This window comes from Pongo pygmaeus, chromosome 1 (assembly GCF_028885625.2).
Source record: "Pongo pygmaeus isolate AG05252 chromosome 1, NHGRI_mPonPyg2-v2.0_pri, whole genome shotgun sequence".
In the NCBI taxonomy this organism is placed as follows: Eukaryota; Metazoa; Chordata; class Mammalia; order Primates; family Hominidae; genus Pongo; species Pongo pygmaeus.
Genome location: NC_072373.2, coordinates 109,022,159 through 109,041,020, shown reverse-complemented (window position 1 = coordinate 109,041,020; position 18,862 = coordinate 109,022,159). Strand labels below are relative to the sequence as shown.

The 18,862-nt window shown below is 39.8% G+C and overlaps 3 protein-coding genes across 7 annotated transcripts in view; 1 reads left to right on the top strand and 2 right to left on the bottom strand.

The window, feature by feature from the left end:
• Nucleotides 1-14,560, top strand: part of GPR89A (G protein-coupled receptor 89A) — a 66,973-nt gene extending 52,413 nt beyond the window's left edge. For 2 of the 4 annotated variants that reach the window (XM_054452906.2, XM_063664120.1), the window contains 4 exons: nucleotides 7,384-7,479; nucleotides 9,626-9,715; nucleotides 13,726-13,791; nucleotides 13,935-14,560. In XM_054452906.2, the coding sequence (XP_054308881.1) occupies nucleotides 7,384-7,479; nucleotides 9,626-9,715; nucleotides 13,726-13,791; nucleotides 13,935-14,141 (459 nt within the window). In that variant the 3' untranslated portion in view covers nucleotides 14,142-14,560. The remainder of the gene's footprint in view (nucleotides 1-7,383; nucleotides 7,480-9,625; nucleotides 9,716-13,725; nucleotides 13,792-13,934) is intronic. The other 2 variants (XM_054452929.2, XM_054452946.2) reach the window with 2 other exon arrangements.
• Nucleotides 1-18,862, bottom strand: part of LOC129015142 (neuroblastoma breakpoint family member 11-like) — a 2,260,169-nt gene that overhangs the window by 168,291 nt on the left and 2,073,016 nt on the right.
• Nucleotides 15,074-18,862, bottom strand: part of PDZK1 (PDZ domain containing 1) — a 37,478-nt gene continuing 33,689 nt past the window's right edge. For both annotated transcript variants that reach the window (XM_054452864.2, XM_054452858.2), the window contains 3 exons: nucleotides 17,742-17,966; nucleotides 16,815-17,105; nucleotides 15,074-15,573 (listed from right to left, as the gene is read on the bottom strand). In XM_054452864.2, the coding sequence (XP_054308839.1) occupies nucleotides 15,520-15,573; nucleotides 16,815-17,105; nucleotides 17,742-17,966 (570 nt within the window). In that variant the 3' untranslated portion in view covers nucleotides 15,074-15,519. The remainder of the gene's footprint in view (nucleotides 15,574-16,814; nucleotides 17,106-17,741; nucleotides 17,967-18,862) is intronic.

Sequence of the window (18,862 nt, the reverse complement as noted above, 5' to 3'; positions counted from 1 at the left end):
TAGTGTCATTGCTTTGTGTACTTCAGTGTGTTTTTGTAGTGGCTGGTAATAGTTTTTCCTTTCCATATTTAGTGCTTCCTTCAGGAGTTCTTGCAAGGTGGTGATGAGTTCCCTCAACATTTGCTTGTCTGAAAAGGATTTTATTTCTCTTTCATTTATGAAGCTTAGTTTGGCCAGATAGGAAATTCTGGGTTGGAAATTCTTTTCTTTAAGAACGTTGAGCTGGGCGCAGTGGCTCACGCTGGTAATCCCAGCACTTTGGGAGGCCGAGGTGGGTGGATCACGAGGTCAGGAGATGGAGACCATCCTGGCTAACACGGTGAAACCCCATCTCTACTAAAAATACAAAAAATTAGCCAGGCGTGGTGGCGGGCGCCTGTAGTCCTAGCTATTCGGGAGGCTGAGGCAGGAGAATGGCATGAACCCAGGAGGCGGAGGTTGCAGTGAACCGAGACTATGCCACTGCACTCCAGCCTGGGCGACAGAGCAAGACTCCGTCTCAAAAAAAAAAAACCAAAAAACAGAATGTTGAATATTGACTCCCAATTGCTTCTGGCTTACAGGGTTTCCACTGAGAGGTCCACCGTTAGTCTGATGGACTTCCCTTTGTAGGTGACCTGTCCTTTCTCTCTGGCTGCCCTTAACATTTTTTCCTTCATTTTGACCTTGGAGAATCTGTTGATTATGTGTCTTGGGGTTGATCTTCTCATGGAGTATTTTACTGGAGTTCTCTGGATTTCCTGAATTTGAATGTTGGCCTGTCTTGCTAGGTTGGAGAAGTTCTGGCCTGTCTTGCTAGGTTGGGGAAGTTCTCCTGGATGATATCCTGAAGTATGTTTTCCAACTTGAAACTTGGTTCCGTTCTCCCTGTCTCTTCCAGGTACCCGAATCAGCCATAGGTTCAGTATTTTTATATAATCCCATAGTTCTCAGAGGTTTTGTTCATTCCTTTTCATTCTTTTTTCTCTTACCTTGTCTGCCTGTCTTATTTCAGCAAGATAGTCTTCAAGCTCTGAGATTCTTTCCTCTGCTTAGTCTCTTCAGCTATTGATACTTGTGGTTGCATTGTGAACTTCACATTGTGTTTTTCAGCTCCATCAGGTTGTTTATGTTCCTCTTTAAACGGGTTATTCTGGTTAACAGCTCCTATAATGTTTTATCATGGTTCTTGGCTTCTTTGCATTGGGTTAGAACATTACTCCTTTTGCTCAGCGAAGTTTGTCACTGCCCAGCTTCTAAAGCCTACTTCTGTCAGTGCATCCATCTCAACCTCAGCCTCAGCCCAGTTCTGTGCCCTTGCTGGAGAGGTGTTGTGATCGTTTGGAGAAGAGGCACTCTGGCTTTTTGAGTTTTCACTGTTTTTGTGTTGATTCTTTCTCATCATCCTCAGTTTATCTACCTTTGGTTTTTGAGGCTGATGACCTTTGGATGAGGTTTTTGTGGGGTCTTTTTTTGTTGATGTTGTTGCTTTCTGTTTGTTTGTTTTTAACAGTCAGGCCCCTCTTCTGTAGGGCTGCTGCCATTTGTTAGGGGTCGAATCCATACCCTACTCGCCTGGGTCCCTCTCGCACCTGGAGATATTACCAGTGGATGCTGCAGAACAGCAAAGATGGCAGCTTGCTCCTTCCTCTGGGAGGAAGCACTGACCTGATGCCGGCAGGAACGTTCCTGTATAAGGTGTCTGGTGAGCCCTGGTGGGGGGTCTCACTTAGTCAGGACGCACGGGATCAGGGACCTGCTTAAAGAAGCATTCTGACTGCCCTTCGTCAGAGCAGGTGTGCTGCACTGAAGGGAATCCCCCTCCTCTGGACTGCCCAGACCCTTCAGAGCCAGCAGGCAGGAAAGACTAAGTCTGCTGAACCACGAAGACAGTAGCCACCCCTGCCCCCGGGGGCTTCTTCCCAGAGAGATCAGTTCTGCCCATAAACCCCTACCTGGAGTTGCTGACATTTCTGCAGGGAGGCCTTGCCTAGTGAGGAGGAATGGATCCGAGTCCCACCTAAAGAAGCGGTCTGGCCACAATCTGCCACTACCACTGTGCTGTGCTGTGGGGAATTCCTCCTGGTCCAAACCACCTATTCTCCCCAGCACTGGCAGGGGAAAAGGGCAGACTGGACCCGCAGTGATGGCGGCTGTCCCGGGAACTTGGTCGTCTTAGACAATCTCCAGCCTGCTGCTGCTGGCTGCAACCTCAGTGGCCACTGAGCGTCTGGGCAGCTCTGTGCTTGGGATCCAAGGCCCTGTTGTCCTGGGCTCACGAGGGGATCTCCTGATCCACGGGTTGCACAGATCTGTGGAAGAAGCATGGTTTCCTGGACAGGGTGCCACAGTTACTCACCGCCTTCCTTGGTTGGGGGTGGGAACTCCCCTTGCCCTATGCGGCTCCCAGGTCGGGCTGTTGCACTACCCTGCTTTTCCTCGTTCTCCGTGGGTCGTGCCAACTGCGTAGTCAGTCCCAATGACAGAACCTGGTTACCTCAGCCTGAAAGTGCAACATTCACTCACTGTTTTCATTCTTGATAGGAGAGACCAACAGCAGCTACTTCTAGTTGGTCACCTTGGCTCCTCCCCCGACCTTGCCAGTGTTTTAATTAAGTTGTTCCTTTCCCCGTCCTTCCTTCCTTCTTCTTATCCTTTTTCTCCTGCTCCTCCTCTAGCCTTATTGCACTGACTAAAACCTTCAGTACAAAGTTGAATAGAAGTGGTAGGAATAGTCATCCTACTGTTATTCCTGCTCTTAGGGAGATAGCATCCAGTCTCACCTTTCATTATGATGTTAGGTTTTCCCTAGATGCCCTTTATCAGGTTGAGGAAGCTCCATTCTAATCATAGTTTATTGAGTATTGTTAATCATGAAAAGGTGTTGGATTTTGTTAAATGCTTTTACTGCATCTATTGAGATGATTAGTGTTTTTCTTTTTTAGTCTGCTATAGTTGATTACATTCATTAATTTTTGAATATTAAACCAATCTTGCATTCCTAGAATAAACCTCACTTGATCATGGTGAATTATCATTTTTCTATTCTGTTAGTTTCAATTTGCTAAAATTATGTTAAGAATGTTTGCATTGTCTGAGCATGTTGGCTCACACGTGTATTCCCAGTACTTTGGGAGGCTGAAGCAGGAGAACTGCTTGAGGCCAGGAATTCGAGACCAGCCTGAGCAGCATAGCAAGACCCCATCTCAGCAAAACAATAAAAATTAACTGAGTGTGGTGGCATGCCTGTGTTCCCAGCTACTCAGGAGGCTATGGTGGGAGGATCACTTGAGCCCAGAAGTCCAAGGCCTCAGTGAGCTATTATCACGCCACCACACTCCAGCTTGAATGACAGAGGGAGACTCTGTCTAAAAAAAAAAAAAAAAAATTGCCTCCATATGTATGAGGATATTGGACTATAGTTTTCTTTTCTCATAATGTCTTTATTTGGTTTTGGTGTCAGAGTAATGCTTGCTGACCTTAGAGAATGAGTTGAGAAGTACTTCCACCTCTTTAAATTAGTGGAAAAGTATGTGTGGAGATGTTGTTATTTCTCCCCTAAATGTGTTGTAGAGTTTATCAATAATGCCATCTGGGCCTGGAGTTTTCTTTGCAGGAAGATTTTTTTTAACTACCAATTCATTTTTTTAAAGATACGGGGTTTATGCAGGTTATCTGTTTCTTCTTGAGTGAGCTCTTGCAATTTGGGTCTCAAGGAATTTGTCTATTTTTATTGAAGTTGTCAAATTTATTGGCATGATATTGCTCATAATATTCTTACTATCCTTTTAATATCTATAGAACCTGTAGAGACTGTTCTTTCTTTCATATAACAGGTTTATTGAGATATAATTCACATACAATACAATATACTCATTTAGTGTACAATGCAGTAGTTCTTAATATATTCATAGTTTTATAACCATTACCACAATCAATTTTTGAACATTTTTATCAAGCTAAAAAGAAATTCCATACTCATTAGTAGTCATTCCCCATTTCCCTCCAATTCCCACTCCCTCAGCCCTTAGCAACCACTAATCTATTTTCTGTCTCTATAGATTTCCCTATTCTGGATGTTTCATATAAATGGAATCACATAATTTATATTGTTTTATGATTGGCTTCTCTCATTTAGCATAATGGGGTTGGGGGGGGCTTTTTAAATGTAATTTTAAAAAGTATATATTTTTTTTCATAGAGACGAGTCTCACTACATTGCCCAGGCCAAGCCACTGTACCCAGCCCTAGCATAATGTTTTTAAGGTACATCCATGTCATAGTATCTATCAATACTTCATTCCTGGCCAGGCATAGTGGCAGATACCTGTAATCCCAACGCTTTGGGAGGCCAAGGCAGGAGGATCACTTGAGCCCAGGAGTTTGAGACTATCCTGAGAAACAAAGGGAAACCCCATTCTTTACCCCTCCCTCCCTGACACACACACACACACACACACACACAAAATTAATAGGGCATGGAAGTACATGCCTGTGGCCCCAGCTACTTGGGAGGCTGAGGTAGGGGAGGATCGCTTGAGCCTGGGAAGTTGAAGCTGCAGTGAGCCGTGATTGTGCCACCGCACTCCAGCAGGCAACAGAGCAAGACTGTCTTAAAAAAAAATTCATTATTTTCTATGGCTGAATAATATCTATTTCATTTTATAGATACACCACATTTTTTATCCATTTATTAGTTGATGTACATTAGGATTGTTTCTACTTTTGGGCCATTATCAATAATGCTGATGTGAACATTTGTGTATAATTTTTTTGTTTTTGTTTTGAGACAGAGTCTCACTCTGTTGCCCAGGCTGGAGTGCAGTGGGGTGATCTCAGCTCACTTCGACCTCTGCCTCCTGGGTTCAAGCGATTCTCCTGCCTCAGCCGCCTGAGTAGCTGGGATTACAGGTGCGTACCATCACACCTGGCTGATTTTTCTATTTTTAGTAGAGACGGGGTTTCACCATGTTGGCCAGGCTGGTCTCAACTCCTGACCTCAGGTGATCCACCAGCCTCGGCCTCCCAAAGTGCTGGGATTACAGCCATGAGCCACCATACCCGGCCTCATGTATAAGTTTTTATATGAATATATGTTTTAATTTCCCTTATGTGTATATCTAGGGGTAGAATTGTTGTGTCATATGCTAAGTATATGTTTAACCTTTTTATTTATTTATTTATTGAGACGGAGTCTCGCTCTGTCGCCCAGGCTGGAGTGCAGTGGCGCAGTCTCAGCTCACTGCAACCTCCGCCTCCCAGGTTCAAGCAATTCTCCTGCCTCAGCATCCCAAGTAGCTGAGATTACAGGCGCATGCAACCACGCCCGGCTAACTTTTCTGTATTTTTAGTAGAGACAGGGTTTCACCATATTGGCCAGGTTGGTCTTTAACTCCTAACCTTGTGATCCACCCGCCTCAGCCTCCCAAAGTGCTAGGATTACAGGCATGAGCCACTGCGACCAGCCTATGTTTAACTTTTTAAAGAACTACCAGACTTTTCCAAAACAGCAGCAACAGTTTACATTCCTGTCAGCAGGGGATGCGTGTTCCAATTTCTCCACATCCCCACCAACAATTGTTATTAACTTTTTTATTATAGCCATCCTCACGGGTGTGACAGTGATGTCTCTCTTGTTCTTAATATTGGTAACTTGTGACTTCCCTCTTTTGTCTTTATCAGTCTAGTAGAAGTTTATTGGTTTTATTGAACTTTTCAAAGAACCAACTTTTGGGTTAATTAGTTTTCTCTCATTTTTTGCTATTTCATTGATTTCTGCTCTGGTCTTTGTTATTTCCTTTCTTCTGCTTATTTTGAGTCTTCTTTTTCTAATTTCTTAAGATGGAAACTAAGATCATTGATAGGGGTTTTAATGCTATACATTTCTTGCTATGTACTGCTATACTAGATCTCACAAATTTAATGAATTGTATTTCTCATTCAATTCAAAATGCTTTCGAATTTCCCTTTGATTTCTTCTTTGATTCATGGGTGATTTAGAAGTGTGTTTATAAAATATTTGAGGATCTTCCAAATATTATTCTCTAATTGATTTCTAATTTAATTTCATGTGGTCTAAGAACATATTTTGTATGATATGGATCTTTTAAATTATTGACTTGTTTTCTGTCCCAGACAGAATATGGTGATAAATGTCTTACATGTATGTGAGTAGAGTATGTATTGTGCTCTTGTTGGCAGGAGTGTTCCATAAATGTCAATTATGTCAAATTGATTGATAGTATTATTAGAGTTTCTGACTAATTTTATCAGTTATTGAGAGAGGGGATCCAGCTATTGTGGATTTGTCCATTTCTTTTTTATTTCTATCAGTTTTGCTTTACGTATTTTGAAGTTCTGTCATTAGGTATATAAACATTTAGAATCATTGTGTACCCCTTGTTGAAATGATCCTTTTATCATTCTGAAATGTCCCTTTTAATACCTAGCAGTATTTTTGCTATGAAATCTACTTTGTCTGACATTAATGTAGACATTCTAGCTTTCTTTTGATTAGTGTTAGCATAATATATTTTTCTGTCCTTTTAACCTATTTGTATCTTTATATTTATTAAAGTGGTTTTTTCGTAAGGAATATATAGTTGGGTCTTGCATTTTTATCCAATCTAACAACCTCTGCCATTTCATTGACATGTGTAGACCAAGGATCAGCAATCTATAGCCCACAGGCCAAACCTAACCACTGCCTGCCTTTGGAAATAAAGTTTTATTGGAACACAGCCAAGTCCATTCATTTGTGTATTGTCTGTGGCTGCTGTCACACTCCAGTGGCAGAGTTTGCTCACCTATTGTGCAGACCATTTACATTTCAGTTGGATTTTATTTTTTTTTTAATGTGGTTAGATTTTAAACTACTGTGTTGCTATTTCTTTTCATTGGTCCCATCTGTTCTTTTCTCCCTTTTTCCTTTTTTTAATCTGCCATCTTGGGGATTAATTGGGAATTTTTCATTATTCCATTTGATATCGTTTGTTGACTTATTAGCTATAACTCCTTTTTTTGTTATTTTAGTATTTGCTGTTAGAGCATTCAGAAAATAACCACAAGGAATTACCCTGGGATTTCTTGATTCTTTTAATCTGACTTCATCTACCAGAATGTTACCTTTCTGGCTCCTGATAAATTAAGGCATAATGCCGTAGCTTTATTCCCCTTGACTCTTTACAGAAAAGAAAGATGGAGGAAATAGGGACTTTTGTTTGCCTATATATGAGTATCCAAAATAGATTTCCTATATATGATTTGGATTAAGAGTAGAATTGCATTTTTAGGAACATTGACCTGTAAGATATGTTATAGTGATTAATTCATTGGTTTGAGTCACTTTTTGAAATAGTAAGTGATTGTTAAGATGCTCCAAGGTAAAAATCTGCATCTTTGCAGGCTACCATCAATATTGTTTTTGATCGAGTTGGGAAAACGGATCCTGTCACAAGAGGCATTGAGATCACTGTGAATTATCTGGGAATCCAATTTGATGTAAGTGTTATATCAAGATCCTGGTTTGTCATGTTTCCTTCTGTTTTATCTGCTATAACTTATCATTGTTAAGATTCTAATTTGTATACTTTAGGTACTTGCTTCTGCTTTTGTTCTTCCTACTCTGTATATTTTGACATATTCACATGGAAAATTTTTATATTTTGATGTATTCACATGGAAAATTTGTAAAAGGCCAAGATTCTCTCTCTTAACATAAAGCCAGAAGTAATGACTGATACTTAATATTGTCATGGATGCTGATTATTTCTACAGCTGCTTCTCTGCTTCTCTATAGGCAGCTACCAGTTCACCATTTTCTCCCCACCAAAGTATTCAAATACTTCTCTCTGTGATTCTTGATGAGCTCTTCAAACACACAACTCACCTTTGATGCCCCAGTGGAAAATTAGCTACTAATTAGTGTTCTGTGTTAGAGCTGAAATGATTTCTGCTGTAAGAAATGATCTTTATCAATTAATGTGGACCTTGGGCTAAAGATGGTAACTGTCACCTATGCACAAAATTGTTTTTTTAAATTGTCTTTTTACTGTTTCATAATACGACTGTCATAAATACACCCTTGTCCTAATTGAAGTTCAGTGTCTTTATTCATAAACCAGAGCCAATGACTCTGGCTGAATAGCACTTTAATAGTAAGACCAATGTCATATTCTTAGTCCCAGTGTAGGCCATTTAGCTGTGCTGTCAACCTAGACACAGACTGCGTGCTACCCCCAGCCATCCATCCCAGCCAGACGTGCCCCTGATCTCAAAAGGACTTGGATGAAATAAAAATGAACCAGAGCAAATTGAGCCCCAATCCTTGCGAAACAGCTCAATGTACATGTTTCTTGATGCTAGATCAATAGTGTATCCTCTTTGAGTGTGAAGGAACATGGTATCTTTTCTTCAAGTAGTATATAAATTATATCAAGTATGCTTTACAGGCCACACACTACTGTGGCTCACATCTGTAGTCCCAGCACTTTGAGAGGCCAAGACAGATCACTTGAGTCCAGGAGTTCAAGACCAGCCTGGGCAACATAGTGAAAACCTGTCTCTAGAAAAAATATAAAAATTAGCTGGACATGGTGGCATGCACCTGTAGTCCCAGCTATGCAGGAGGCTGAAGCAGGAGGATCACTTGAGCCGGGGAGACAGAAGTTGCAGTGAGCTGAGATAGTGCCACAGCACTCCACTCTGGGCGACAGAGTGAGACCCCTGTCTCAAAAAACAACATAAAGTATGCTTTGCTATAGTTGCATTTGTGTTTCCTTAAGTGTTTTACTGGGCTGAATTTTTAGCAATGCTTTTCCTTTTCTGTACTTTCTGAGGATACTTACATGGCCATGTATATATTCCATCTATAATTCATCTGTTTATGCCATATTTTGTAATTCTGAATAACAAATCTTTTAGATGTTAGTAATAGCAGCTCCCTTTCAGATACTTTTCAGAACTGAATCAAACACAGGGTCCCAAAACTCCTTCTCACTATGAAGCAATACAGGAGGAGAAAAAGGTATCATGTGGTTCCAGTGAAGTTCAACTATTTCCCAGAATTTAGCTGAGAATGTCTATATATTCTTTTACTATAAAAAGAAAAATTCCTTGAAGTTTTGGTGGTTAGGGAACTATTATTCATAGATAGAAAATAGTCAAGCTATTATTTAGTTTCCTTTTAATTCCCGCTTTTCATTTATCACAGTAAAACTGTATCATTGGTTCTGTTTTTTCTGATTTATTAGCGTTATTTTTATCACTTCTCGGTACTTGCTGCCGGGCATGGTGACTCATGCCTGTAATACCAACACTTTGGGAGGCTGATGTGGGAGTATTGCTTGAGCCCAGGAGTTTGAGACCAGCCTGAACTACATAGCAAGACCCTGGCTCTACAAAAAAAATTTTTTTTTAATTTTAAGGTTTAATTAAGTCTGCTAATTAAGATATCTACTGCAGTCTTTCTGTAGTTGTTTTATTTGCCACTTACTTGCTTTTCTCTCTCCCTTAAGAAAAAAAAAATCAGGTAGGGTCTAATAAAGCTCCCTCTCACAGTGACGTAAGTGATCGGGATAAAGCTTAGCCTTTACATCTCTCTGAACAGAGATTTAGCAGATATTTTTTCTTCCTGTTACGGTGGCAGGTGAAGTTTTGGTCCCAACACATTTCCTTCATTCTTGTTGGAATAATCATCGTCACATCCATCAGAGGATTGCTGATCACTCTTACCAAGGTATGTTTTATCACAGTGTTAAAAAGTACTGCTTATCATTTGTTTAATTAAATGTGGTACCAGCCGGGTATGGTGGCTCACGCCTGTAATCCCAACACTTTGGAAGGCTGAGGTGGGTGGATCACGAGGTCAGGAGATCGAGTCCATCCTAGCCAACATGGTGAAACCCCGTCTCTACTAAAAATACAACAAATTAGCTAGGTGTGGTGGCACATGCCTGTAGTCCCATCTACTCGGGAGGATGAGTCAGGAGAATCACTTGAACCCAGGGAGCGGAGATTGCAGTGAGCCAAGGTCACACACTGCACTCCAGCCTGGTGAAAGAGCCAGACTCCATCTCGAAAAAAAAAAAAAAAAAAAAAAAGGTGGTACCATGAGATAATTTTACCTCATTAAGAATTCTGCCTCCTGAGACTTTAAACAACAGTCCCAAGGATTTAAAAGACATACAACAGAATTTTTTAAAAGTTAAACTACTACATAAATTGATGATGATATATTTACATCATATACCAATTATAGATAAGTACATTCACTAAAGGTGATAGAGTAAGATATGGATCTGTTTTGTTCACTGATATGTTATCAGTATCTAGAACAGAACCTAGCACATGGTAGGCGGATACTCAGCAGATATTTGAGACTGGAAGAATAATTGTGAGAATCACTTATAGAGAAGATATGGAAGTAAGGGAGCAGAATATAGCAAGTCCTCAATGTCATCAATAAGTTCTTGGAAACAGCGGCTTTAAGCAAAACTGTATATACCAAGTCCTCAAAAAAATGTTTCATTCAACATTTCATTATAATGCTGTGAGAAAAATGTAGTTTTGTTATACATCATTTCACTTAAAATCTCAGTTTCCAAGATCCTATAAATGGCATTAAGTAAGGACCTACTGAATTCAACTATTTTCTTTTTTTTTTTTTTTTTAATATACTTTAAGTTCTAGGGTACATGTGCACAACGTGCAGGTTTGTTACATATGTATACATGTGCCATGTTGGTGTGCTGCACCTATTAACTTGTCATTTACATTAGGTATATCTCCTAATGCTGTCCCACCCCCCTCCCCCCACCCCACGACAAGCCCCGGTGTGTGATGTTCCCCTTCCTGTGTCCAAGTGTTCTCATTGTTCAATTCCCACCTATGAGTGAGAATATGCGGTGTTTGGCTTTTTGTCCTTGCGATAGTTTGCTGAGAATGATGGTTTCCAGCTTCATCCATGTCCCTACAAAGGACACGAACTCATCCTTTTTTATGGCTGCATACTATTCCATGGTGTATATGTGCCACATTTTCTTAATCCAGTCTATCATTGATGGACATTTGGATTGGTTCCAAGTCTTTGCCATTGTGAATAGTGTATGTGAATAGTGAATAGTATGAATATTGCACACACAATAAACATACGTGTGCATGTGTCTTTATAGCAGCATGATTTATAATCCTTTGGGTATATACCCAGTAATGGGATGACCGGGTCAAATGTTATTTCTAGTTCTAGATCCTTGAGGAATCGCCACACTGCCTTCCACAATGGTTGAACTAGTTTACAGTCCCACCAACAGTGTAAAAGTCTTCCTGTTTCTCCACATCCTCTCCAGCACCTGTTGTTTCCTGACTTTTTAATGATCACCATTCTAACTGGTGTGAGATGGTATCTCATTGTGGTTTTGATTTGCATTTCTCTGATGGCCAGTGATGATGAGCATTTTTTCATATGTCTGTTGGCTGCATAAATGTCTTCTTTTGAGAAGTGTCTGTTCATATCCTTTGCCCACTTTTTGATGGGGTTGTTTTTTTCTTGTAAATTTGTTTGAGTTCTTTGTAAATTCTGGATATTAGCCCTTTGTCAGATGAGTAGATTGCAAAAATTTTCTCCCATTCTGTAGGTTGCCTGTTCACTCTGATGGTAGTTTCTTTTGCTGTGCAGAAGCTCTTTAGTTTAATGAGATCCCATTTGTCAATTTTGGCTTTTGTTGCCATTGCTTTTGGTGTCTTAGACATGAAGTCCTTGCCCATGCCTCTGTCCTGAATGGTATTGCCTAGGTTTTCTTCTAGGGTTTTTATGGTTTTAGGTCTAACATTTAAGTCTTTAATCCATCTTGAATTAATTTTTGTATAAGGTGTAAGGAAGGGATCCAGTTTCAGCTTTCTACATATGGCTAGCCAGTTTTCCCAGCACCATTTGTTAAACAGGGAATCCCTTCCCCATTTCTTGTTTTTGTCAGGTTTGTCAAAGATCAGATGGTTGTAGATGTGTGGTATTATTTCTGAGGGCTCTGTTCTGTTCCATTGGTCTGTATCTCTGTTCTGGTACCAGTACCATGCTGTTTTGGTTACTGTAGCCTTGTAGTATAGTTTGAAGTCAGGTAGCATGATGCCTCCAGCTTTGTTCTTTTGGCTTAGGATTGACTTGGCAATGCGGGCTCTTTTTTGGTTGCATATGAACTTTAGAGTAGTTTTTTCCAATTCTGTGAAGAAAGTCATTGGTAGCTTGATGGGGATGGCATTGAATCTAAATTACCTTGGGCAGTATGGCCATTTTCATGATATTGATTCTTCCTATCCATGAGCATGTTCTTCCATGTGTTTCTTCCATGTGTTTGTTTCCTTTTTTATTTTGTTGAGCAGTGGTTTGTAGTTCTCCTTGAAGAGGTCCTTCACATCCCTTGTAAGTTGGATTCCTAGGTATTTTCTTCTCTTTGAAGCAATTGTGAATGGGAGTTCACTCATGATTTGGCTCTCTGTTTGTCTGTTATTGGTGTATAAGAATGCTTGTGATTTTTGTACATTGATTTTGTATCCTGAGACTTTGCTGAAGTTGCTTATCAGCTTAAGGAGATTTTGGGCTGAGACAACGGGGTTTTCTAAATATACAATCATGTCATCTGCAAACAGAGACAATTTGACTTCCTCTTTTCCTAATTGAATACCCTTTATTTCTTTCTCCTGCCTGATTGCCCTGGCCAGAACTTCCAACACTATGTTGAATAGGAGTAGTGAGAGAGGGCATCCCTGTCTTGTGCCAGTTTTCAAAGGGAATTCTTCCAGTTTTTGCCCATTCAGTATGATATTGGCTGTGGGTTTGTCATAAATAGCTCTTACGATTTTGAGATACGTCCCATCAATACCTAGTTTATTGAGTTTTTAGCATGAAGGGCTGTTGAATTTTGTCAAAGGCCTTTTCTGCATCTATTGAGATAACCATGTGGTTTTTGTCTTTGGTTCTGTTTATATGCTGGATTACGTTTATTGATTTGCATATGTTGAACCAGCCTTGCATCCCAGGGATGAAGCCCACTTGATCACGGTGGATAAGCTTTTTGATGTGCTGCTGGATTCGGTTTGCCAGTATTTTATTGAGGATTTTTGCATCGATGTTCATCAGGGTCTAAAATTCTCTTTTTTTGTTGTGTCTCTGCCAGGTTTTGGTATCAGGATGATACCCTAACTCATTTTATGAGGCCAGCATCATCCTGATAACAAAGCCTGAATTCAACTATTTTCTAATCAATGTAGGAAGACTTCACGGAGGTGGAAAGTGAGTCCTCTCTGGTAGGAAAGGTTGGGATTTAAAAATCCAGGAGCTTTTGAATGAAAGAAAAGTGGTTGGGACAGGAAGGGATCTGCAGACATCTAGCACAATTTTAGAAAGAGCGCGGGAGCCTACTAACAATTACAAACGCTTGGAGTGGGCTGGAGTGATCTGACTTAATGTTTTATAGTGATGTTAAGTCATATGTATCACATAGTTTCTGAAGTTTGATAGCAATAGGAATCCTTTCATATGTTATGTAATTAAATTACCCCCAGGGGGAAAGTATAACTTTTTCAGCAGTCTATTTTAAGTCTCTTCTTTATAGTCTTAATCATATGAATTGTTCTATACAGGATTGTGGCATGGAAGAGACACTTTTAATCAAATGTTAACCATATTTCTTACTGTTCGTGACACAGGAATCTAACAGTACTGCATAAATTTATCTCCCTCTTTCTTGACAGTTCTTTTATGCCATCTCTAGCAGTAAGTCCTCCAATGTCATTGTCCTGCTATTAGCACAGATAATGGTAAGTTTAATGAGTTACCTTTATGTTTACAGCTGTAAAATATCAGAAATGTGCTTGATACTTTTAAGAATTTTAATAATTTCCTTTGTCCTGTTCCTCACTACATTCAGAGTCACTTCTGGATTAATTCATTTGACTTACAGGGCATGTACTTTGTCTCCTCTGTACTGCTGATCCGAATGAGTATGCCTTTAGAATACCGCACCATAATCACTGAAGTCCTTGGAGAACTGCAGTTCAACTTCTATCACCGTTGGTTTGATGTGATCTTCCTGGTCAGCGCTCTCTCTAGCATACTCTTCCTCTATTTGGCTCACAAACAGGCACCAGAGAAGCAAATGGCACCTTGAACTTAAGCCTACTACAGACTGTTAGAGGCCAGTGGTTTCAAAATTTAGATATAAGGGGGGAAAAATGGAACCAGGGCCTGACATTTTATAAACAAACAAAATGCTGTGGTAGCATTTTTCACCTCATAGCATACTCCTTCCCCCTCAGGTGATACTATGACCATGAGCAGCATCAGCCAGAACATGAGAGGGAGAACTAACTCAAGACAATACTCAGCAGAGAGCATCCTGTGTGGATTTGAGGCTGGTGTAGAGGCGGAGAGGAGCCAAGAAACTAAAGGGGAAAAATACACTGGAACTCTGGGACAAGAGATGTCTGTGGTAGCTGAGCCGAACACGTAGGATTTCCGTTTTAAGGTTCACATGGAAAAGGTTATAGCTTTGCCTTGAGATTGACTCATTAAAATCAGAGACTGTAACACTTTGGCCTTACATTCATTTTATCAAGCATAGCTTGGTATTATGCTTGTGTGATCTAACATGAGTTAGCATCCCACACCTCCTCATCTGATCCTGCCCCATTAAAATAACCAAGAAGTTATCTGTTCTCTTCTGGGAAAGGGGTGGTATGCACCTGAAATAGATTCTACCAAAAGAGAGATTTCAGGTGTGTCATTTTTTCTTGATTTCCTGTGAACTTAGTATTATACCCTAATTTCAATTCGGTAGTGATGTTTCCTTTTTTTTTTTCTATCTACCCCTCACACTGTGGGGTGAAACCGTGAATAACTTAACTGGGGGAATAAGTCACTTCTGAAAGGGAAATGTTGAAAAATTTTTAGAACACTCAGACATGCAATTTAAGAAAATTCTGAATTTTATTTCTAAGGTCTTATTCTGTACTTTATTGTGTTTTGGGTTTCTAGAGGCAAATGAAGGTTAAAGCATAAAAAGTGAATCCAAAACAAAAGCACTATCAAGCATACTCAAAAGGCATTTGTTAATGGTATTTATTCTAGCAACCACAACATTGTTACAAAAGCACAATTTTAATAGGCTTATCTGCTAAGATGCTTTTATAAGCAGCTGTCACCTATACAGAGTTATGAATCATCTTTGGTGCTCAAGGAACCTGTAGAAGTAAGAGACATCATCATACAGAGAAATGTAGTTAAGTTGAAGGTTGGAAGAGATCACATGAAAAAAATCTAGCTCTTGCCTTATCTCTTCCTAAGTTAAGCATAAATTAGCCATCTGCAATAGCCGCCTATAAGACAAATGATAACAGAAGACAATCACACATGGTGAATGGTTTCCAGTGGAGTTTTTCTTCTCAAGAAACAGTAAACAGGTCGCAACTCATTCCTTGCGAAAGGATTCCTATTAAATACCCAGAAACAGCTATCAAATAAACAGCCAAAGCTATTACTTGTTTTCATCACATCTCTGTATCTTCAGAATTGGAAGAAGAATGTGAGGCTGTACTGTGGGCCTGTGTATAAGAAAACAAAGAATTTACAAATGGTAGAGTAATGAAAGAGGGATGATCTATTCTAGAGTTGCATGACTTAAGTCGGGGAGTAGAGTCACTCACTAGAATTTATTTCTTTCACAGCATGCAGTTGACAGCAATTGTCTAGAGCTGATAAATCAAGAAGTAAAAAGTTTATCAGTATTGTAATGGGAACCCCCAGAAGAGCCTGAATCGGATGATGTAGGTATGACTAGAAGTCAGGTGGCCTGAATTCTACACTTGATTGTTTTCAACTTGCTGTTTGACACATTAACAAATTCCTTAATGTCTGTATATATTTCTTTTTTATAAGACTAGGATATTGACTTCCTAAAGAGAAATTACAGAATTTTTAAATGACAACTAATAGTATTTATTAAGCATTCCAGAATACAAATCAGTGGGCATTGTGTGTGTTCATTAAACTGAGTTTATTAAAGTGAGTATTCCACCCATTAGCAGAATTAATATAATGGAAAGAACAACAACATTGAATTAAACTTTTTTAGAGTCTTGGCTTTGCTATAAATTTCCTTTATGAACTTGGATAAGTCAGTTTACTTTTGGACCTCAAGTTCACCTATGAAAAATTGGGCAAAAATATAAAACTGAGACTTACCAAGAAATTTAATCCAAATATATAGTAATATAGAGAATGCTTAATCTTTCCTAGTAATAAAACTGGAATACCTGCCAATTGTTTTAAACAATATTGTCTTTAACCATCACCACTTACATGCTCACTATGAGCCAGCCACTATTCAAAGCACTTTAATATAGTTAATATAATCTTAGTTAACATGATCCTGATAACAATTCTACAAATTATCCCTGTTTTATGGGTGGGAAAACTGAGGAACAGAACAAATAAATCCATTTCCCCACAGCTGACAAATGACAGAACCAGAATTCATACCTAGATCATCCGATTCAGGCTCTTTTGGGGGTTCCCATTACAATACTGATAAACTTTTTACTTCTTGATTTATTAGCTCTAGACAGTTGCTGTCAGCTGCATGCTATGAAAGTAAGAAATTTGTTGTCCTTATACTGCCTCCTGTCCTCTACAATAACTTGATTTGTTTGTTAGTTATCTTTACATTGTCATTTTCTAGTTTTAAAAAAAAATCTGTGGCAAACATAGACATTAAATATACTCATAGGGACTGTACCCATACTCTAGTAAATTAGATCACGAAAAGAAATAGGCCCCCACTCACCCGTTCTTTTGCCATGTGTGAATCATGCTTTGACTCCACCACTATTCCTTCTTTAGAATCTGGAGGGGTGTCAGGTGGATCAGCCAGGGAGGAAACAATAGGGATTTTCTTAGCTTGGAAATAATCATAGGCCTTCTTTCCACAGACTAGAAGTGTGACATTCTTCCCACTGCTCTGGATTCTATCCACCACCTTCTCATAGGGTTCATCTAGCACATTCACCCCATTCACTTCAATGATGACATCCTCATCCTCTAGCCCAGCCAAGTCAGCAGGACCGCCCTTCTGTACCTGTGAATAGAAGTTCTGAGTTATCAATTTCAAACAGAGAAGGGGACATCAGACTAGCTCTCCTTAAGAGGATAGATGAGGAGTTCAAGAATTTATTTTTAATCATGTTATTATTTCTCCTTGAGGTATAGAAGTTGAGAAAGGTGTTCTAATGCTTTTATATTTATGAAGGCTATAACTTCCATACTCACATGATTAGTGGTATTATAAATAGTGGTTCAATGTCCTATGTCTTCTGGGATGAAGGGGGATAAATAGGTCCCCCTTCTTCACTCCCAACTTGAAAGCTATAGGGAGTCTTATCAGTCCCTACAGGGTAAGGGGCATTATGCCAAATGCACAGAAGCAAACAAATATGACTGCCAATCAGGGTTGATAGTGACTGTCAGCTAGAGTTCAGTCAACTCACACTGTTTGGAACAGATGTTTGGGAAACAAAAAAAAACGTGAGCTTATGATGTACTGGTAGCTAACGTAAAGGGTGTGGGACCATGACAACATTTATCTGAACTCGTGAGACCCCTCAGTGTGTGCCTTCAATGGAACCTCTCTACTAAGCCATCAATGGGTGGGAAAAGCTGAGACTATCCTAATTGTGGCTGTGTTTCTTGGGCTGCTGGAACCAGATTACCATACCTCTTTGATGAATGAGCCTGGCAGACCCCGAATCGCATTTAAGTGAAAGCCATAGCCATTTTCACCTTTAGCCAGTCTGCAGAGTTTAGGCTTATGATCTACTTCCTCTGTAGTATCTGGTGGACTTGAGACTTCCAGAGAAGTGGGAGTAGGAGCGGGAGCCTCCTTGACAGAGCCATTGGGCAGTTCTTGACTTTGATAGTAGAGAAATGGAGAAAAATGAGCCTTTTGAAAAATAAAGGGAAAAAACATTAACTTAGTTGTAACCATGAGTAAGTTATACTTTGTTAAATGTGCTAATTTTTAACGTATCATACATATTCCACCCTTCTTCTGGATGTGTCTGATTGTAGGCTGTAAAATTCCTCTACTACCCCAACCAGGAAAGGTATAAAAGAAGATTGTGCTTCGTTATGGAGTAATATGTATATACATGTACACAAATGCACACATGAACATAAAAGCAGTATAGGATGTGGTACAAGGATCCCAAAAGATGTCTAAAAAATTGCTAGTTTCTTTTGAGTTCATGATAGTGAGCAAGTCACTGAACAAGCTATACATAATCTCCCTGTTGGGAAATGACACATCTGACTGACTAGCCGGTACCTCATGCAAAGTACATTCTTCTGGCTTTTCCTTTCGGTAAGATGGTCTTCAGAGCTCCTTAAACACATTAGAAAAAGTAAAACACAAGACACTTGTGATAGTTAATTTTAGATGCCAACTTGACTGGATTAAGGAATACCTGGAAACCCGATAAAGCATTATTTTGGTGTGTGTCTGTGAAGGTGGTTCCAGAGGGGATTAGCATGCAAGTCTGAGTGAACTACAGAAAAGGCAAAGATGTCAGTCTGTCTGCTAGAGCTGGGATACACTCTTCCTCTCCTGTGCTTGGACATCAGAATTCCTGGTTCTCCGGCCTTTGGACTCTAAGATCTACAGCCGCAGCCCCCCAGATTCTCAGGCCAAATGCACAGAAGCAAACAAGTAGGACTGCCAATCAGGGGTGATGCCAGTAGTGTGGCTCAGTCAGATTTGGACAGAGCCACACTACAGGCATCCCAGGGTCTCAAGCTGTCGTGGGGCTTCTTAGCCTCCGTAATCACACAAGCCAATTC